The sequence below is a fragment of the Ammospiza caudacuta genome, chromosome 3, assembly GCF_027887145.1.
Source record: "Ammospiza caudacuta isolate bAmmCau1 chromosome 3, bAmmCau1.pri, whole genome shotgun sequence".
In the NCBI taxonomy this organism is placed as follows: Eukaryota; Metazoa; Chordata; class Aves; order Passeriformes; family Passerellidae; genus Ammospiza; species Ammospiza caudacuta.
The window spans coordinates 29,186,311-29,209,509 of NC_080595.1; the positions used below are offsets into that span (position 1 = coordinate 29,186,311).

General features: G+C 38.3%; 1 protein-coding gene across 1 annotated transcript in view; it reads right to left on the reverse strand.

Annotated features, from left to right (window-relative positions):
* The window catches only part of THADA (THADA armadillo repeat containing), a 151,716-nt gene that overhangs the window by 40,975 nt on the left and 87,542 nt on the right, over positions 1 to 23,199 (reverse strand). Inside the window, exons 30-31 of the mRNA XM_058801595.1 lie at positions 19,288 to 19,403; positions 4,397 to 4,482 (exon numbers count right to left, since the gene is read on the reverse strand). Coding sequence (XP_058657578.1) covers positions 4,397 to 4,482; positions 19,288 to 19,403 — 202 coding nt within the window. The remainder of the gene's footprint in view (positions 1 to 4,396; positions 4,483 to 19,287; positions 19,404 to 23,199) is intronic.

Here is a 23,199-nt window from a genome sequence, read left to right on the forward strand (position 1 = left end):
ATGTACATACTAAGGAACTGTTCCCATGGTTAACCACAACACTGGAGTTTGGTTAATTTCAAGAACTTTTATAAACTCTTCCACCTCAAATGGAAAAAGGAAAAATGCTTAGTTAGACTACAAGTGGCATCTTTTCCTAAAACATAGATTCAACCTATCTGACATCCTGTTTAAATGTTTTCTCTTTCCCACCAAACTTGAATTTTGAAGACACTACACTTGACAACAGGCCAAACCAGATTGACAGCATATACACAGGACAAAGCAACAACTTGGCAGGATTATCTTTAGCAAAATTTTCGTTCATCTTTTCCCTCTTCTGTTCTACATCCTACTTCACTTACATTGACAGAGCTCTATCAACAAGTGCCATTTTTGGGAACACAACCCTGGCCAAAATGCACTTCTATTAGTCAAGTCCATTATAGAGAGTTCCATCAATTTTTCCCCTCACAAAACTACAAAATACTACAAGAAAATTTTTCAAGATGTGAGCAAGAAGGAAAATGTGACCTCTGTCTTGTGGCATTCTTCATCTGTTACAGAGAGACAGAGCATGGCAGATCTGAGCTTTCGCTGCAATTCAACACTCTGGCTCCTGCATGAGCAGCACTGCGGATCACAGTAATGATCTCATCTTGTTGTTTTGCTGCAAACACCAATTGCCAGAAGATCTGAAGGCAGAATGTCTACGACAGATCCTCTCAGAAGTTCATATATTCAACAGAGGAATCCTATTTAGTGAAACAGTGTATCACAGCAGTCCTGTATCCCATCTCTTGCAAAGCCCATCTCTGAGAGCGCAGCAAAGTGTGTAACCTCAGATGCACACATGGATCTGGAGCTCTACAGACCTCTGCTTCTAACTCCTCCTGACCAAAACTTGTGAATTTGCAAATAACCATATACACAGCTAAGGCTGAACATGTTCTCACCTGGACTTGAGGTCATTTTCCCCACTCCAATCTGCCTACAAATGCTACTTTATTCCTCTGTAATATTTGAAGCAGGATAGAAGTGCCAGAATATTCTCTGCAAAAGGACTGCATTGTTCTCCCAGGAGAATGAAAAGGTCTAAACATCTGTGATTTCTGATCTATAAAACAGTTAATGTGGAGAAAATACATCAAAGAGGTCTGCAAGAACAAATTCCCTGAACACTACTAATAACTATTAGTAGTGACAATAGACATTAGCTCATCAAATAATCCTATAGCTGGTAAGAACTTTCTTTACTCTCAATAAAGGTAAAATAGTATTTCTATATTTCTATTTTTTTTTTTTTTTAAGGCTTGCTTCCAACCACAATTGATAACAGAATCAAAATATTTTTAAGTTTATATAGTCTTGGCTATATGTACTGTCTCAGCACATCTGAAAGCCCTTAGACATATCAGGAGCTGAGAAAAAAGTTCTAGATTTTGCCTATCACCTCAAGGAAAGAAAACTGTCTTTTCCCAGTGACATGAATCAGGCAACACTTCCATCCAGTCCAGCAAACAGGAATAACTATGGGGTTTGCGGGTTGTTTTGTTTTGTTTAAGATAAATAATCATCATTTAACCAGCAGTACATTTTTAGCTGGACAAGATGCTTTTGGTATCCATTACTCCCTGCCTTCCTTAGCCAACATTTTAAAGATGATGTTTTCTGAATTTGTGAAGTAAATTCCCTAAGGGTTATCCTGCACTTTAAGAGACAGATTTTATTAATTGAAAACAACAAATCACTTACAGAAAATAATCATAATGTAGGAAAGGTCTAGGCAGAGCTGTTCTCTGAAAACCTCTTTGTAATTGTAGCCTCTTTAGACAGGCATAATCAATTAGAAGTGGTCTGATTTTAACCAGTTGCAGGCTCATTACATTGCATTCCCATTTCTGTTGATGAAAATCAGTTTCAGCCTGTGGCCTGGAACTCATATACAGCACTTCCTGGGGCCTCTTAGATAAACACATCAAGAAACAGTTTTATTTGGATTTGTCCCTCACCCTTTATTCATTGAAACAACTTTACAAATCAAGATTAGAACAGAGAAAAATTGGCTCATAACCAGAGATATGCATATATGAGTAAGATATTTAATCTGAGAAAAGTATAACGCTTCAATTAATAATTATATCTTTAAAACATTTAAGTGGGAGACTCAAAACATTCAGTTTTAACTGGTGAGTTTAGTCTTTCTCTAACTGTGTCATGGGACACTCAGTTTCTATTTAATATAAACACATAACTCCTTCCTTTCAGAAGGGCTTCTTGCCTGTGATACATAAAATTGTCCCAAATGTATCTTTAGGTTTTCAAAACAGTACTTCCAGCCTAAATTTTTACTCTCTGTAGACACTGCCTGAAATATGTAATTTTAAACCTACCTAGGAATAAAACTTTTAAACAAAACAAAACTGATGAACTGTGCCCAAGCAGAGAGATTCTGCAAAAATAATTGCTTTCCTTCTGCGGAAATTGTACCTTACAGCACCCAGGTTTGGTACAGTCCACATGAGCTTTGAAAAAGAAATGAATTCACTACAGTTGGTAATCCAGCCACAGCACGGTGCAGCCCCTCAGGCTCAAAGGGCTATTCACAAGTCAGGGGCATTAAAAAAAAGGAAGGGAGTTTCCTGGTGTGGAGAGCTCCATAAAAGTCTGTGCAAATGTGCAGCAATTGTTTAAAAACCAGAACAGACAAAAAACCCCAAGGATAACTGAAATAGGAAAGAGACTGATAAAGGAAATGCAATGCCCAGTAAGTAAGCAAAAGCAGGAGCCCTCCCCTGGAGTACTGGCTGTTCCTTCCTAAAAGAAAATACAAAAATAGAGCTGAAGGGCAAGTGGCAAGAATAATCAGAAGATGAAAAAAATCTTCAGATGAAGAGAATACAGAAAAACCAGGATGATTCATACCATAAAGGATCTGAACAGTGGTAGAGGACCATGTTAAAAAACTGGAAAAAATAATATTCCCAAAAGGATCTCTCTTTTAAAAAGTAGTATTCAAAGTAAAAGCGTGATGAGCCCAAATATGGTTCAACGAGGTTTTGGAGGTTGTTTTTGTTTATTTTGTAGTTGTGATACACAGCTAGAGTTTTTAATGTACTGCAAAGGATTATCTCTAAGGCCAATGGCATATGAAGATCTAAAAAGCTTTATTCTGTAGCAATAAAAAAAAAGAAAATATATTTTTAATAGAAGAATTATTGTTGGTAGGTATAGCTTAGCTCGAGAAAAACCAGTAAATAGCCAGGAAAAAAATCATCCCTGAAGACATGTTATATTGAAACTGCTTTAGATAAAGTGGTGCATTTCACCCTATAAAGCATGTGGCCCTTCCCTAGTCACTCTGTATGCCTGTCCTTCTGTTGTAAGGGCTAATTCTGCATCAATCTGTCTGAAGAAGTTGATTGCAGACATGTTCATCACCAATTTGCTTTCCTAAAAACTATCCCTATTTGAACTGTACATTTACAAGAAATCACACTAATAGCAATTTTTAAATTAGAATGGAACTACCTCAACTAAAGGTCTAGGCAAAAAAAAAAAAGCAAAAGGAATTGGTTTTAAAATTAATAATGCTCACAACATGTCTCTGAAATAAAGAATGGTTCCAGTGACTTAAATGCAGCATTAAAATTTTAAATAAAATGACAGAACTATTTACTAATTGCCTTCCTGGACTGACAAGGTAATTTATTACTCACTTCTTCATAAGAGAACAAAACAGGCCCACAAGGAAGCTACTTACAGCTGACTGAAAGCTGCCCACACACTGGCACACGTGAAAGGCTGTACCTTCCTCCCTGCCTTTGTTTTTTCTTATTGTTCACAGCTTGTTTTGTACTGTTGCTAACAGTAATCCACAACATTAAAACCACTGATAGTTCTTACTGGTCCTTCAAAAAATTCCCATTGATAAAGAATCAAAATGAAAAAAGAAACTGAAAGAATCTCTCAGAGTTGTTTTTTATAAAACTTCTGAACATTAGAAAACCCTTTCCCTGAAATTATTTCAGGTGTCTCACGAAAAAAACATTTCTGTGGTTTTCTGGAAAGGTTAAAGTTGCAATAGTCCAGGATGTGGATTTTGGATTAAAAAACCATTTTGGAACATGAAAAGGAACTTTTTTGTTGCTAGCCATTCTAGGACTAGGAATACTGCAAGATCATCACTTCAAGCCTTGACATGGAACTGTGCCTCAGTTTTCTCCTCAACAAAACCTAGGACAAGTTCTTGAGAAAGGCAGAATAAAGGGCTTTCTTCCACAAGGCAGCTAAAAGATTCCACAAGCCAGTAGATACCCTAAGCACAAGTAATATACTGTTGTTTCTCCAGGTTAAACAGAGCTCAGAAATAGATATAAATATTAAATCTGATGTATAGAACAGTATACTCACTTACCTTGCTTTTGAAACTTCTCCAGGTGAGTACTCAACATCACAAGAACATCAAGATAGGCAGCTCTGGTCACTAAACAAGGATTTAGCCTAAAAGAAAAAAAAATCATGTTTTTAAAGCTTAAATCCTTATAACCTTATGCTCAGATACAGCAGAAAACAAACTAGTTTGGCATGTATGCTTTAATTGACGAAGATAAACTACTGGTCAAATTAGAATGCATAAATAAAATAACTAGGACAAGTTATCTAAGCTTCACTTCCTGGTCCATTCTGAGTGACAGTCTCCCTTGCAGAATTGCAACACCTTCCTTCTCCAGCCATTGCACTGAATGACATTTGATACATTTCATTATTACTGGATGAACCAGCTTGTTGTAGCACCTACTAGGTCTTTTTGTTTATAAATAATGTGTGTAATTAAATGCATCAGCAAAAAGAAGTCTTCAGTTCTTACTTTTACAGCTCATGAACGAGAAACTTCCCTTGCAAGGTACCTGCTACACCTTTTTAATGGCCATAGCTCTCTCACAGTTCTGATGAAGACCAGAGGCGTTCATGTTTTTAAAATCAGGTATTTCTTTTTCCAAACAAGGATATTTGGGATTTTGTGTATATAATGGAAATTGGTAATAAGCTACTTCCTGCTCCACCTTTTCAATCTGCAAGTGAGAAACATCTATTTTCTCTCCAATTAGAAAAATAAAATTAGGTTAAAAACTTCATTTTTCTTTGTATTACTATCACTGAAACATACTTAGCCATAAAAACTCTTTATAGATATAACTTAAAATGTGAACAAACAGGAAATCTAGTTCAAAACACAGAAATTATTCTGAAGAGCCCAATGGGACTTGTACTAAAACAAAAACTTTCAGAATCAAGCAACACAAGCTTGAGTTATGACTAATTCTGTTCAGTATTTCATTTTTATTTTATCTGGCACTTTCTTTGTATGCTTATCTTAATGTTTGAAACTCTTTCAAAAATTGTTAATTAAAAATGTTCCAACAAATATTCTGAACTCTAGCATCTTTAAAATTCAAGAAAAAAAAGCTTTTTCAAGTAAGATAAGTGATGATGACACAAAAATGAAAGGTTTGAGGCTCTTGCATAGTTTGGTCTCTGTATTTGCCTATGGAGAGTTAGCCTGTGAACCTATTAAAACAGACAACTTTAACCAGAAATATTGCTCTCACCTTCAGTAATAAACTCTGCAAGAAGCCTAAAATACTTATGCTTTGTTTTATGGCCTACAATATAAGGCATCCACACAACACACAGCAGAATATGTGCTACCAGGATCTCTCTTCAGAAGAGCTTTCTTCTCCTTTTGCATAAAAAGAGACTTTTTGGACACTTTCTCGCTAGTGAAGTAGTCTAAGTTCATACCTCCCCAAACTTCTTCATGCTTGCCTCCAAGCTCAAGAACTACAAGCTGCCTGATGAGAAGATGCATCATCAACAAGAACCAAAGCCTTAAGAAGCCAAAGCAATTTTAACATGGCCTATTTTTGCAGAGTCATATTAGGCAGACTTAATTTCTATCCCCTCTGATTAAGCAAAGATTTTTCCTCTGTCTTGGGCATTGAGTTGCTGCCTAAGTTGTTCTTCACAAAAGTGAATGAAAACACAAGCAAGAAATACTCATGGAGTTGGGAGCTCAAGCCATGAGAAAACAGAGGGATCAGTCAAAGGCTCAGAAGAAAAACAAACTACAAGAGGTCTCTCACAAATGGATGAAAGCAGCCACAAGTTTCCAGCCAATATGAGGAACCTAATGGATCTACTGCACTTCTGCTCCCTCAAAAAAATGGAAGACTCGCTTATCATTCCATGTTTTCAGTGGAAAGAAAATTTCCAACATACAAACTGTGCCCTGGGCAAAACATGGCTGATGCAACTTTTACTGAAGAAGAGGCAACAGCAACACTGGCATGTTTGTTATTCTGGTCCACCTTTTAAGCACTTACAACTTCATTTAAAGTATGTGCATATGCATGCTTTGATTTTGAAATGAGACTTTTCCAGCATAAAACATGCCAAATGTTTGTCCTTGGCTGGTTCTGTTGCACTGGTGAATTCTCATACATATGTGCCAGAGGATACAACAGGAAATTCAGTTTTCCAAAACAAAGTGCTGTTCAGTGTTGTTCAGATTGTAGCAGAAAGCTCAGTCTTGAAGACAATCAAACTGTGATTTATGTAACAGATCTGACAGCCAAAAATCACAATGCTAAACACTTCAAGTGATGCACTGCACAGTATTTAACACGACCTGTTCGTGCAGAACTTCAGCAACACAAGGGGGAACAGTACAAGATGTTTCCTTTTTAACACCAAGACCAATAAAGTGGTGTTCTCATTAACAAGATTTGAGGAAGTCCGTCTCCAAACAAGAAAGTCGCATCAGTAGCAAAAGGTGGGAGCTCCAGACATCTGGAACAGCATCCCTTTTTTCTGTCCAAAATCCAAAAATTATTTCATTTCCCCTCCAACCTGGTTATTAATGGAAACAAATACATCATAGGCTCACTCCAGATGATAAACTGTACATGACTCTGAATGGGGTAGAGCTAGCGACAGTTAGGACTCTCCTATCTAAGGGTATATCTACACAGAAATATCAAATAGCTATCAAAACAATATTCATACTATACACATCTATACTAATAGCAGCCATGTGATGCCAGGGCACAGATCCACACCTGATTAAAGCAATGCTCTGTCTATGCTAGCCAGTAGTTTAGTGTAACAACAGCACATCTGGAAGTCAAAGAGCTGACACCAAAGACCCAATGGCCACCTGACGTACTGTGTCCAAATGCCTTAAACCATCATTTTCACAAGTTCAAATTGTTGTTTTGTGTTTGGATATAGAGCTTATAGCCAGCCTGCTCCTGGAATCTTACTTAGGAGCTTGCCCCACACTTTTTAGTACTTCTTCATAGTGGTCTCACTTAGAGCTTGACTGTCCAGCTGGAAATAAAAATCAGGTCCCAGCCAACTGCGGCATTAAACTGCACTAACAGCTAATGCTGCAGAATGTTTCAATGCACTGGACCAAAGAGAGGCCAAAGGCTGTCTGCCCTGGGTATTATGTGAAAGTCAAGGCACAGACTGGACCTGCCAGGCAGAGGGAAGGAAAACTCCTGCAACAGGCAGGAACAGAAAGGATTATTACTTTGGATTACTACTTAGCAAGAATAAGATGCAGAGAAAACATATTTCTAATGTAATCAAGGAGACAAAATGACTATGGGAGGAGCTGCTGTGTCCTCACCAGATCATCCTATGAGGATGGGCTATGGGAATTGGGATTGCTCAGCCTCAAAAATACTGCAGCCTTCCAGTACCTAAAGGCAGCCTGCAAGAGAGAGACTTTACAAGAGCCTGAAGCAACAGGACAAGGGGGAATGGATTCAAACTCAGTGAGAGCAGGCTTAGATTATATATTAAGAGGAAATCCTTTGCTGTGAGGGTGATGAGGCACTGGAATAGGCTGCCCAGAGCAGCTGTGGATGCCCCATCCCTGGAGGTGTTCAAGGCCAGGTTGGATGGGGCTATGAAGAGCCTCTTCTAGTGGAAGGTGTCCCAAGCTCACAGCAGAGGAGTAGGAACCAGGTGATCTTTAAGGTCCCTTTCAACCTAGGTGATGTTATGATTCTACGACCACAAAAGCCCACAGAATATACAAGACCATTGAAAGGACACAAGTCAGTAAAGTTGGACTGAAGATTTTAAAGGGCTTACGCCTTTATTTTTTTGGAATTGCCCAAAGGTCTGGCCTAACAGTATCTTCACTAAGATGGAAACAGATGTCTTTTTTTCCTAACTATTTTAGGTAGGCCTGGCTGAACAGTAGAAAATCTGAAAACACAGGTGCCAGTTTGCATAATATTGACACTTCACAGCAGATTTCTGGATTAATCCTGAAATAAAAGTCTTCCAAACTTACTCAACTTCTTGTCATTAATGATGAACAAGTGATTGGGGATAGAATAGAGAGACTTCTTTGCAATTGCATTTTCAATTCTGGCATGTGAATATAAAATTTAAAAAGAGTTCAAGACGCTTGCAGGAGGAAACCTTTTGTTAGCTGTTAGGAGTCCAGGGAGTTTTTTTCAAAGACAAAGGTTAATGGAGTTAGAGTCAGTTAAAATTCACAGGCTCCCATTCACAGGCCTTTGAAGAGGCCTAGGTTAAGCATTTATAGAATATTATATGACCAGAGTAACAAAGAGCTATTTGTTTCCAACAAGGAACTGCCTGGTAGGTGAATGAGGAAGCATTCCCTGCAGGAGATGCAAATCAGATTGGGCAGGCTCAGAAGCTCCATGTGCAACACTGGGGTTTGCTCCAGCTGGCCTTGGCTACCTACAGTAGCAGTAGGGCTGATTTGATTTCTGCTCTGCCTTTACCTCCACTAAGCACCACTGATTGCAGCTTAGGACTATGCAACTGAAATCCATCCTAGACTATCACAGCTTGCAGCTCTACAAATATTATCTTTAAAATGTTTGATTCACCTTTTATAGTTAAGTCATGCTGAATTTGAGGTAGTCATTGGTTTGCTTATTTTGGATGGCAGATCTAATGCAAACCAAGCTGGCATTTATTGAAGAAATCAGCAATATGTGGTCACAGACCTCCCATGTACTTGGCTCCCACAACTTCATTGCTTCAACTCTATCAGAAACACATGGCTTAACTTTTAAAAATTCAGTTTCTCCTGTATTACTGTTTAATTTAAACAAGATCAACATTAATGAATTATGGAGCAAATTACCTTTTTTTTCCAAGAGAAACAACAAGGAGCAAAGAACATGGAAAGCTCACACATTTGGCCTCAATTCTGTCAGAACACAGGGAAAAAGACAATCTCTTGCTTCTGTAACCACCAAGATTTGAAGAGGCCCTTAAACAGCATTTCTGCTTATTAAAGGGTACCATTTATAACCATCCAGATTTCTGTATTAAAGTCAGGATGCCAACACTCCTTTATAGCAAGGACCAAAGAATTTTGATGCACAGCTTCTGCAGATTCTCGTTATCTTCCCAAACCCCCAATTTGCAATGACAGTCAGATGACTTAAGAAGCTGACAGCTATTTTATCCTGGATCATTCCTCTTTTTCCACCTCACTTCAAGATGAGCAACAACAACTGTAACATTCATTTATTGCATTTGTTACATAAATAAGACAGATACAAGCTAGTGATTATGAAATCAAAGCAGTTCGTGTTAATGTTTATTACATTAGCTTTTGGTTATTCTAGAAATTCAATGTTTTCCAAAGAGCTCGTTTATTTTGCTCATATTTTTCCTCATTAGGAAGCAGATGTTGGAAAACTGCTAGCAGCACAAGCACTATTTAATATACAGCGACTTACAATATTTACTAAAAATGTAACAACATAAAAATCAAAGCATATTTCCTCAAACTCTCAATGAGCACTAAGAAATTTCAAATGCATCTGGACAACTAATGTCTTTCAAATAAAAATCCATAATATCTCTCTTGTGAATGAGGTTAGCTACAGGTATCTTAGTGTAGTTAGCTGTCTTAGGAATTCCTAAAACCTTTTATAAGAGGTCTCATAAAAGCTCTGAATTTTGGAGTCTCCAAGCTTTTAGAAATATCTGAAAGACTGCAGATTTTTTACCCAGTGCTGCCTTATGAATATTTTAAACTTCTAATCTTATTTCTGAAATGGGAATATCACTTTATTAACTAACTATCAAAATAGAATTTCCTCCTAATAATGTAACATGTACGTTACAGGTCTGGTCACAGTAAAACAGTAAATAATTAACAGTGTCTTACAATATTTTTTAATACAGTGTTTAAGTGACTCTTAGCAACTCAGATTGGTTAATTTCAGCTCCAAACTTTAAAAACTGGTGACAAGATTTGGATAATGAATCAAGTTGATGTAGAACTTTAGTCAAAATTATACAACTTACAAGTCACCTACAAATCCTTGTATTTTGTCCAAAACCATCAAAACACACTCTTAAGCATCAGGGTTAAGACGCCAGAACTGGCAAGATCACAATGGCAACCCCTTCAGAGGTCAATCACAGCTACCTTGTGAAGAAGAAGAGATTCATCTTAATCACTTGCGTGATTGCTTTCATTTCAATTTTTAAAGTGATCAATTAATTAAATGAACTGCCTACTCCCTCTCCGGTCTTCAATGAAAAAGCCACTCTTACTGTAATGCTGTATGCTTCTGGAGCCTGTAGAAAGGCTGGAAAGGACTAAAGTTCCTGGAAGGAAGACCTGTTCTTATGATTAAACTTACCAATATAATTTAAGGAAAAGTCCCATAATAAAAGAAACACTATAATTACTAAACACTGCCCTACTCTTCTGTGCATATAACATGTCATTGTTAAAGAAATTAATATTTTAGTTGGCAGAAAATAGATCAGCTTACTGGTCATGAATTTAAACCCCAAATTCTCCTACTTTCTAGCCACCAGTATTACAAACAGTTTTTTATTCCAACAGATCAATAGAATTTGTTTCCTGAACATCATATTCAAGTTAATGCACAGGATGCAATTGCACAAATTATTGTATTTCTGAACTGTATAAACATTTCCGGTAAGTCAAAATTATAGGAACATTAGAGGCTGGATTTTCATCTTTAGCACTACATAAACACAGGAAAGAATTTTTATTAAGTCCAACATGACAAAGATGGTATTTAGGGATGGGATCTGTGCAACTTCCTATTATGAGTTTCCCACTGTGCCTTTGTCTTCCATAATCTCAGCTTTTGTGGCTGGCACACTGGCAACTAAATTTTGGGTTTAAGTTTATCTTCCCCTCTCTGCCAACTCCCAGCGGAATGCCCAATCTCCAAAAGTATTCCTCCTTCTGGTGGCCAGATTCTTCTGATATGTGACCTGCCATTGTGTCAGCTAAAACACCTTCTAAACACGCCAAAAAGTGATGTCTTGAGTCTTAATCTGTGACATCTGTTATGTCTTGAGTCTTGATACAGTCAACTCTACATAATCCTTGAGGGCTGTCCATGGGGAGGTCTATCCTTGGAGAGTTGCTGATGAACTGTAGCAGCCTGAATTGCTGCTAGTAAAGCCCAGGGTAAGAAATCAAAAAGGGCCTTTGCATGGCATCCAGAGATGTTTAATTCAGCTGTGTGGTGAGATGTTCAGAGTCCCCAGCACACAAACATAGAGGGTCCAAGCTTATCAGAGGCAGAGGGGCCTGGCTGTGAACCTGTTCTTGGGGGAGTACAAAGATAAGGACCAGTCAGGGAATAGGGAGGGAGTGGCCCAGGGACATAGGAACAGACATAGGAACAGGGGATCGAGCCAATGGGGTCTTAACAGCTTTTTGAGGTAAGTTTCTTGTGTCTCTCTAAACCAAGGAATGCCCCCCAGGGTCTCCACAATGAACCAGGTCAAGCTGGCTTTGGGCTGACCACATTTTACCTGCAGGGTCATCTGGTGAAGGATCAGTTGTCATTTATGGAGGTGACAAAGCTTATGGAAATCACTCCTACACGTACAGCAAGCAGCTGATTAAAAGATTAAATCTTCTCCTGTTGTTTTGGTTATTAACTTTCAAATTCTGCAGTATTCTAAAGACTGAGGTTTTCGGGGGTGTATTTGTTTAGAGGGCAGCATTCATATTTTAATCTGTTTTCTCTCAGAGCCCACATCTGCAGCACTGAATCAACATGCATGGCCTTCCTCTTGTCTTCTTAAGGAGACATTAATAATGGATTTAATTATTAAACTTTGTCCATAGCATTTTTAACCATGTAATACAAAACCAGCCCATCAATGAACATCACGGCCAACAGACCTACATTTAATGGAAAGCATTTTAAAAAGTAATAATGAAGCCTGCACTACCAAGTAAACCTTGCTGAGTTCCTGGAAGTGCAGGAACATGCACATAGAAACAGAAATACAAACATCAGTAAAAGTGCATCTGCTTGCCTACTTGGTGCTGTTGAGATCCTCTCCAAGTAATTACCATGTGCACAGTCCCCTCACTTGCCCATTCTATAGGGACAGCTCATCCAGCATCAGAGCAGGCATTGTCTCAAAGGGAGTTGCTAGTCTGGTGATTTAAGTTTTTCTACCATCCTCAAAGGCAGACTATTATGTTGTTATTAGTTTCCTGGTAAAGGCAGAGAATTTATTGCTTCAAAAAGAAGCTACACAAATCATTTTTTCATTGTGATACCACCAAGAACATCCTGAGTTTCAGCTATTAAGAAAAACTAATTTGTGCTCCAGCTGTTCTTGGTGAATGATATTGAAAGGCTGTGTTTTGTTGGTGTTGTTTTTAACATACCTGAATGATAAAATAATCCTGGCTGTTCTCTTTTGTGTTCTCTTAATGAGAACCTCATGTGATCCCTAAGCAACATCCTAAAAAACTTAAGCGGTCAAACTAATCCCATGTGCAAATTTAATGAATTTTATACAATTAAATCAAGGGGCTTATGCACAAAGAAAAAGCTAGGAAAACTCTAATGCTTATTTACTGAAAAGCATTTTCAAATATAAGTGAGGATTTATGCCCAAAATTTGTAATTGTACATTGTTTTTGCCTTCTCCAAATGTTGCACTGGTGGAGGGAACACCTTAAACAACCTCATCCAAAACTTAGTATTTGTGGAATGTTCCTAGTTAAGTTAGGAATATACCTATGAACCAGAGTCAAACACTATTTTATTTTATGCAAAGTACATCTTAAACTTCAGCCTGAAGTCCAAATATCTCTACTGATATCCAAAGTGGGTGTTCCAAAACAAGCAATCATCAACTGCCTAAATAAACAGTCTGTAGCTGTGTTAAACATACTGTTATCAAAACTGGTGAAAGAGTGGACTTGGAGCAGCAGAGAAACCTAAATTAGCCTGCTAAAAGCACGTAAGATTTAAATTAGTGCCTCTAGGAATACATTTATGAGCAATGACGTGCTATGACTGTTCCCAAAAACAAAGACAAACGAGGCTAAACAAGGCCCATGGGTTAGAACGTGCAGATTAACAAATTACTGGTGAGTCAGCACCAAGCCTGACAGAGCTCAAGAAGTATTTGGACAATGCTCTCAGGCACATGGTGTGACTCTTGGGGATGGCCAGGAGCTGGACTCGATGATCCTTGCGGGTCCCTTCCAACTCAGCATTTTCTGTGATTCTGTGAGCTGTTCATACTGGTACACCTCATTTTCAGCTGGAACAGGACAACAAAAATTTCCTTTCACATTTTGTGTGTACAAGGGTAAACAGAAATTATTGCTCCAGCTTACAAGAAGTTAAGTTCTCAATTTGAAATCTGGTAAATAAACTTCTGCAGAGAAAGGCTCAATCATTAAAACTATTTTCAAGTTTTGAACTTGGCTGTACAAGACATACAGACCTAATGAACAAAGATAAATAACTGCAGTTCTCAATGTGTAGATTTTAAAGACAGAAATGAAAAATTGGAAAGGTTAGAAAACAGGGAGATGTCAAGTGCAAACATGGCCTCAGAAGGACAAGAAGGTTCATCTAGATGTAGTAGAAGAAGAAGAGGCAATAGTATTAAAACAAGAGGAGACTTCCCTCTCTGCCAAGGAGGATAATCTTACATTCTCCCCACTTCTTGCTGTTTTCAAAGTACAAAAAACCATTTCAACTCCCAAATAAGGACCACTTCAAAAATCACAGAGAGGCTGCTTGCAAAGCTGCAGAGAGCAATGGGCATATTGCACCTCTGGCTAGGTATGCCTGCATGTGCCCCTGCTTTGTCTGTAATAGTGTGCTCACTAGAAGTCACCACTGTCTCTCCTAAGAGCTCCAGGAGAAAAAAATGCATATTTAGGTTACAGTCTGAGCCATAAAATCCTGAAACCACAAAGAGGCCACATTCTTGCTTTCTAAACAGATGGCCTAAAGGCACCTCGCATGAAGTTCCTCCTAGGAAGGACCCAAGACTGCTCATCTGCCTGCTGTCACTCACACAGCGCTGCCAAAAGCAGAGGGGGAAAAGGGATATAACAGGCTTGATGGAGTGCCATGGCCATCAAAACTTGGCAAGTCACCATACTCTGTAGGGCTATAAAATACTGAGGAGAAAGATTTTCCTCAATCAAAGCAGTCATAGCTGGATCATGGGGTAATCAGCCAGGGGAAAAGCAAGCAGCACCTATCTCAGTGAACAGTAAACCTCGTGTTGAGCCCGTGCCTAAAATAACTTCTGCATCTATTTGTTCTGCGAGCTTGAATCTTGTGCAGGACCCATTTGTATTTTTAACGGTGCCAACCATAAAGCAGAGAGCTGTAAGCAGCAGCACTGCAGAGCACTACAGGGTCATTTGATTTACAAAAACACCGCAGGTGGTCCATTCCAGATGAACCCGCGACTCCTTGCAAAACGCAAAGCCAACTGGTTTTATACACGGCTGTTCCCCACAGGTCAGTTTCAAGAAAGCCACCTTCTTAGAAGTAAACTCTCCCAGTGCAGACAAGCTCTCAGCTAAGAAATGGCACATGGCTAGAGGTTAGCAGAGTATGTTATTTGATTTCTGGCAGAACCTCAAAGTCTTTTCCCCCTCCTGTGGTCTCCAGTAAGTAGGAAGGCGGAAAAAGAAAATCCAACTCAAAGTGCTGAAAAGCAGCATCCTACAGCAAAGCCATGCAATGACATGACCTCTCAAATTTTCCAATACCAATACTTTGCCATGCCAAAGGCTACAAATTAAACAAGAGAGATATTTCTGAGACTTCTGTACAACACGTTACCAAATCCAAAGGCTGCTCTTCTAGCGTTCTGTATTTGTTAAGCAGAAGGCATCTCAAGTTAGACTTGTAACTCCCTGGTACGCAGTTGAGGTAAAAACTTTTTTTAAAGTTTTTAATTATTTTTTTAATTTATTAAAAAAATAATTCATGACTCTTTCAAAGATTTAGCTTGATAAACGGATCATATTTCAAAGCTTTCATCAGACTAATTTACATCATTTCATTCCATCACAGTTCTCCAACAAAACAGATTCAATATATTTTTTAAAATTTCTGTTGTCAAAGACCCTGCATCTTCCACATTTGCAAAAACTGTAGTAAACAAACTCTGGTGCGGAGGTGAAGGAAAGCAGTAACATTACTAAACCACTTTAGACTAACTAACAGGTATATTCAAAACTAAAAAAAACCTACCAAGTGAAGTATAAACATACACCTTCAACCACCGCCTTGAGAAGCGGATAAAAGGCAGGTCTCATTCAAAACATCAAAAATGAAAATATTGGTTTTGAAATGTTAATGTTTGGAAGGTATAAAAAACAAAACCAAGAAGAAAAAGCAACCATGCCCCATCAGTATGAGAAGTCTGCCTTCACAACAGACAGAAAATAGCAGCTGAAAAAGTGAATGCTTCATGAAATTCGATTTGGGGAATGTGACCCATTATTTTATTCTCTAAAGGAAAATCAGGGCATAGCACGGAGAAGAAAAAAGAGATTAGTATATTACATGGAATGTGCAACAGAATCTTGAGCTATTCTACACCAATAAATCCTGATGAAAGGAAATAACATTCTGGCACTGAAAAGGCAAAGAAAACCCTAAAACCAAAACCCAAACAAAAAAAAACCCATCCAGCTCAGGAAACCATTGAAAACTATAATCTTTCCTCCAAATACATACACATGACAACTGAGCCTCATTTTAAGAGCTACATATGCAATCCAAAGTTTTGTAATTCAAGATTTTCAGAGAAGTTTGTTTCACAGTACAAAGGAAGTACATAGTTGAAAGAACACCAGCAAGAACTTAACAGAACTAGCACAGAAATGTGATTGAAAATTGATGTTTGGAAATAATTCCCCAGATTCACAAACCACTTTCCTGTTATTTTAACTTTCTTTTAGACATTTAAGATTAACAGTGAGTGCCTCTTACACCCTCTTTTCAAACAGTCTCTGCCCTGCAGTATCGGTGACATGGTAAATTATCTCCTTATGGAAAAGGCAGAAAAGCCAGATGGGGATCCATTAACTTCTCTCTGTGGTGCTCATTCTCTTTGCCTGAACAGAAATAAGGCAGGAATGTCTGTACATGACTGAGGGTCCAGCCAGCCATCACCCTCTCTGACAGCAGCAGATGCATACCAAGAAGTCCAACAACAGGGCAAGAATAAAGTGCTGGTTTCCTAATAGGCTCTCCCAATACCCAGAAAACCCACACACACAAACAGTTTCACAACTCAGTTTCCAAGCAACCTTCTACAACTCCTTTAGAACAAGTAAAGGAAAAGCAAGAACAAGACCCTCACACTCCACTGCTGATCACAGAGCAGTTGTTCAACTTCACCCAGTCAACTACCAACAGTAAAGCTGCACCCTGAATGTGGGACACTAAAATAACCAGAAAACACCGTTTCAATATCCTTTTTTGTTTGGGTTGCTTCTTGGAGGTTTTTCCCTTTGCTTTTTTTATTTTTAATTACATCACCACACTGAATACATTTATTTAAAGCAAAAGTTAAGGGAATTACGGAGTCAGTCAGTCAGGAAGGAAGGACACTTTAGCTCAAAGTGTGCAAGAATGTAAAGTACATTAGAAATTTGCAAAAATAGTTCCCACCAGTTAAAATCCCCATGCTTTAAGTTAGTGTTGCAAGGCTGCATGCCCGTAATATAAAATTTTACTGTCTGGGGAAAAAGACATTCTAAAATCCTTTATGTATAGCATTAACTGCATTGTTGAGAACTATGACAAGGAGGCTACAACAAACTGACAAAATTAAAATGTGCTCCTGACAGGGAGCTAATATCAGCACATACAGCTGTGAGTTTTTACAGGCAAGTGAAAGAGAAAACAATTCTTTTCAGGAAAATACCTGTACTGTGCACAAGAATTTCTTGGGGAGGGTCTGAAAAGCTTTGAATTTCAGAGATGATAATAAAATAATAAAAAAAAACTTACTAAAAACCCAACCAGTCATCAATCAGTGATTGATGCATTAAAAAGGGAGGCTCTGAAAAAATACTTTGGAAATAGAATTTATTTAAAAACTCTAATGAACCGACCCTGGCCTTTAGGTATTTGCTGCAAGATAAAGAGGCTTGAATTACTTAGCATGAGTTTCTTTCTACTGAATTTGGTCTCTAGTGTTTGAGTTTTTACTCTTTATAACAGTATCAGTTATTAACTATAAATTAGTTATGCAAATTAATATTCTCATTTAAACACTTCAAAATGTTTATGCTGATTCGAGTGAACAGCTCCACCAAATCCACCATGATGTCTCCAGCTGGGGCAGAGAGGAGATGCACAGGAAATGCAGGCATAACAATAATGACATTTGCCTAAACCTCTGTCTCAACCATCAAGGTTGCTGAAGAATTTCTGGAGCCAATTGTGATGCCTACATACTCAGTAACCTCACTGGACTTTCCTTCCATGACTCCATTAAATCGTTGTTTAAAAATTTAGACAGGCTTAAAACCAAGACTATCTTGTATCATAGGGTTCCATAGCCAAATTAAAATTACATTAAAAACTTCATTAGTTAGTTTCTTTTACATCTGCCACCTTGGACAGAATGTTAATTTCCTGTCCCTTTCTATGTGACTCATATTTCACATCCCTCTGTTGTCCTTTTTCCATTATTAAACAAAATCTCAGCCTATTTAATCAGTCCCCAAGTAGAAACTGTTCTATGCTTGTCAGTCTTTATACTGCTTCTGATTCCTACTGTATCTTCTTTGGGATTTACACAATATTTAAATATCCAACATAGATTAATACACAAACACAGATTGGGGGGGGGGTTTCTGTGTTTTTCTTCAGTCTTTTTATGATATTTGCCCCCTCTGGACATTCCCAAGAACAAGAGGAACTTTTTTCAAACAAAAAAACCTCAGTCAACCCTTCTTTCCCCAGGTAAAGTCCAGACTTTGTTTATGAGCACCATTTTCCAATTATTTGCACCAAGTTTTATCTGCCATATCACCACTATCACTCTTTGAGGAGACACTTCTCTAATTCCCAAAGATCAACTCTGTCTTCATTACCCCAACTCAGTTAACACTAATAGATTTCCCCCACCCACTAGATACCTCTCTTCTCCAAACTTCTAAGGATTTTGGTTTTGATGATCAGAAAATGACTCAGGTTTTATCAGAGATCCACACTAGCTGCACTGGTGGCCTCATGCCACAGTGCAAAATGTGGGATATTCCCAATTATCTATCTATGCAAAGACCGGTGCTCTTGTTCCCAACGGATTCCTTTAGAGTTTTGGCTAGGAATTCTCCTGGGTAGAAATTCTCAAAAGCAATTGCTGAGATAAAGTAGAGAAGGAAAGAGGGAAAGAAAGACAGAAAGAGGGAGAGAGAGAAGAAAAAAAGAGCAAGAGAGAGAGCAAGAGAGAGAGCAAGAGAGCTTGTTAGTTAGTTATACAAAGGTCACCTGAAGATGAACTTATGAAAAATGTTTCCCAATCTATCTTGGATTGTTTGTGGGTAGCTAAACACTTTTAGTTTAAACAACTGCTGTGACATTTTCCCACTAATTTTCTGTAAAGGTCAAAGTCAGAAAAACAGTAACATAAAAACCTCATATATATGTGGCATATTTTTCTTAGCCAAGAAGCATCAGTTATCCTCAAAATGTCTATTTCTGTGGTAATGTTCATTCATAGTTATTTTTTTTCTTTAATGACTAGACTACAATGTTTGGGGAAAAAAATATCTTACTTTTGGAAAAGAAAAAAATCACCTCGATTAAAAATCAGCAAGTCAATAAGGCATCTAAATTTTACATATTTTAACACAATCTGTCCACCTTGCTAAAATAATAGCTCAAAAAATCAACCAAGTCTTCCAAACATCAGTAAACTGTTTATAAATCTTACCTTTTAGCCAGCCACAGCTTGGTTCCCACACAGGTAATGATGTCACGCAGTCCGTGCTGGAAGTCCAAACTAACAAACTGGTTTGATTCTAGGTACGACTGCAGCAAGTGAAAAACCTACATTTAAAAAAAAAAAAAAATCAAATTAAGAGTTTCTAGCCACTGCTTTTCCTTCAATTAACTCTAAGATGAAACAGTTGTCTGCAAAATGAACAACCATTACTCAAGGAAAAACATGTATTCACTTGGCCTCACAGCAGATAGAATCCTTAAATCCTTAAGTTGCCCCATTTTTAAAACCCATTTTTCACACAAAACAAGAGAAAGTGCTGGAAGATGTTAACCTCCATGAAGTCAAAAGAAGGCAGCTGGATGAACACCACTCCTCTAGCCTTTTTCAACTTGAGCATCCCTCAACTTTCAGCTTTCTTGCTGTGCCATTTGCTCCCCAGTGCCAGCACAACTGCCTGGGGAGCAGACTGGCAGCCTGGCACACTGGATGGAGCAGGGCTGCTTGCACTGTACCAAGGGAAGGGAATTACCATCTATAACCACTCTGAAGTGCTGACAGAAAGGTATCTCTATTGCTGCTCCTGAGAACCTTCATTCCAAGCCCCACGGAGCAGGGAGATACTCACATTTTCCCTTTCTGAGGACTGAGCTCCTGCACTGGGGTTCTGCACTTTCTCCTCCAGAGTTTCATGTAAAAGCCTAATAGACATGTCCAAGCTTTGATGAAGGAAAGAATTCAAGGTACCAAAACAGAAAGCAAGACTGTAGCTTTCTGGTCAGACAGTTAAAACAAAAAAATGTACATTCTCAGAGACCCTCCTTGCTATTTAAAAACTGGTTTCTCCAAGTAGCATTGAATACATAGAAAAGCGTTAAGAAAAAAAATTGTAAAAAAAAAAAGTACAGTCATCTAAGCATGAAATACTGAGTAGTATAAGAAAGCTGATACCAACTGCACAGTGGAGAGGGGCTCTTCAAGCCCAGTCCCTGTAGTGCCATCCTGCATGTGGCAGAGGGTGCATGACACACACCTGACACGAGTGACACCACCCCTATCATCCCACTTGGTTTCAACCTTCCATTCACACACAAGTGAACAGGAAACACCTGGGTGAGGTAATTTCTAAAGGGGAACACATGGAAAGGTGTGTTGCACTAGTGAAGCCTAATGGAAAAGATCTTACTTAGCAAAAGGAATTTTGCCTTACAGCCTCAAAATTGGAAATCCTGTTTGCTTACACAGCTAAGTTACAAAAAGGGCTTCTATGCAAATTGAAAATGTACATCCCCCATGATTTACTGAAACTGACCATGTGCAGAATTTAGGAAGCTTAAGAGATATTATCAGATCATTTCTGAAAATACATATTGTGAGCATTTCATATGGAAACACTCTTGATACGTAAGAGTATCAGCACTTCATACTTGCAAAGTGACAATTTAATGACTAATAGATCAAGCTGGGGCCTTCACTCCACTCTGGGAAAAGAAAAACCTTTGTATGCAGACTTTTAGATCTCAGATCATGATTTCCCACATTCCAGCTGTCACTTGCTCTGGGGTTTCTATTTTTTTGTTTGTTTGCTTGTTTTGGAAACACAAGCACTGCCACATAGCATTAACTTGACACAATTTCATCTGGGTTATTTTTTGTGAAATTGTTCAAGTGGAAAAACAGCTGCAGTCATCTCAAATAAGCACAGAAACAGAAGAGATGTCAAGAGACTATCTAATCCATACAAACACTGACGCAGGGTCTAAACATTCTTCCATGAAACAAATGCCTGACTGTCCCAATCGTGAAAACAACCAAGAAACCAGATTCCAGAACACTTGTATGCAACTCCTCTAGTCTTTCACCCTCAAAATCCAAGCTCTTGAGTTAAGGAGTTCCTGTCTGCTCCCACTCCTGCCCTCACAGCAAACAACTTTTCTCTGGACACTATTCAGTCAGTCCAGATTTTTTCCTAGTGAGGCACTTATTAAACACAGAGATCCCACTGGGGCCCTTTGACAGGAACAATGAAATAAACTCCTGTCTCCCTTTGTCAGCAGGTGCTCTGTAGGCAAGACACATCCTGGAAAAGTGGTTTGTCTACTGTTTCTTTAAACTCTTCTGAAGTCCTCGGAACTGAACATCATTTTGTTGACACCATCTTTCTACGATGACCTTTCCAAGATCTTCTTGAATCTTTATCTTTCAATTCCAAGACCTTTTGAATCTTTGAATCTTTATCTTTTTCTACAAAACACTTTGCAGAGGCGCAAGCTTGCAAACATTTTGAAGTGTCACCAGAGATGTCTACCTTGTCCTCTCCTTTAGTCTGCTCTTTCCTGGGCAAGTGTTTGCTTATTAAAAGGGTTTACGTAAATACATACTCAAATTAACCTTCTCCATCAAAACCAAGGCACTCAGCTGCCACTACTAATAGCTTCCCTATATTTTTTGTGGCTTGCCCTTAATGCCTGTTAAGTCATAGACACGACAGAAGAAGAAGAACGAAAATGGAAAATAATATTTATGCAGAAGCTTTTTATATCCTCTGCTAATTGAAAACCATTTGGTGCCTTAACCTTTCCAATTTCATTCTTCTGTGCTTGTATTCATTTCCAGGAACGACACTGGATTTACCTCTAAGCAATAATATAAAATCTGTTACACAATTACAAAGGGCTATCATACTTTTTCTAACAGCTTAAATTAATTTAATCTCTTCAGCTCTGAAAACAATTCTCGAAGTGCTTTCCATGTAATGCAGAAGTAGTTTGATAGTTCAAACTAAAGGTCTTGAAAGAGAAAGAACTGTGTATACAAAGGAGGTAAAATTGGTGGATTTAAATTTGTCCAGGTAGGAAACCCAGTACTGAAAATGCAACCAAAACTCCTCTGGAGTTAATTCTTTGTATGAACCAACCCTTTCAATACTATTCAGATGGTAAAAATCATAAGACATGAGCCCTACTTGAACAGTAGAATTAGAAGGTGCAACTCATGTGAGAGTTTGAAAAGTGTTTGCATCCATTAAAGAAAATGTTCAACTACAATTTATCCTGCTCTTACTTTTTCTGATATACACAGAATTCTAATTTTCTTGTTATTTCACCACAAGCCCTCTTTTATTTAGGCAGCCTCACCATATTTTAGACAACTAAAAAGCTTCTCCCACAAAGAAATTATTTTCTCAGCATGAGATGTTAGAATGCCTAAGCTAAAGTGGAAATTGTAATTGACATCAGCATGTTCTATACAAAGCCTTACTCTATGTAAGTGAAAACCATAGGCAACCAAACAAGCAATGTGTAAAAGTTAACCTCAGCAGCTCCTCACTTCCATCTCATGTGATGTGTCATTCTTTGGCTTCCATGATCCAAGACTACAAGCCAGGCAATGAGGAGTTTGCCAGCTTGCATGAGGAGGTAGCAAGTTTTATGAGACTGTTCGATATAGCCAATAAAACAGACAGGCTTTCCAGTGCATGGCTCTCCTCAAGTCTAAAATACTACAAGATTTAAAACCCTCTGCTGAATTCCTCAGACATAAATGCAGTGAGGTCATGGTGTTCCTTGTGTATGTGGCATTGTTTTTTTATTACACAAAGGCAATATATTAAAGATTTTTTTTCTTTTTTAAAGGTAGTTTTACCAAAGATTTGCACTATCTGTTGAGGAAGGTTTATGCTGGCTGAGAGTGGTTCTCTTTAATAGGTACAACACTTCACTGAGACAAAGCATTGTTTATAGTTCTGTGGAATCCTGCATTAAAGATGGTGAGTACATGGATGCCCAGAAACCTTTTCCTCCCCTATGCAGGCTGTTCAGGAGCCAGGATACTGCACCAACAGGACAGCAGAGATGTGGGAACCCAGGACATCCCTCTGGCTGCCCAGAATGGCCAAGACCC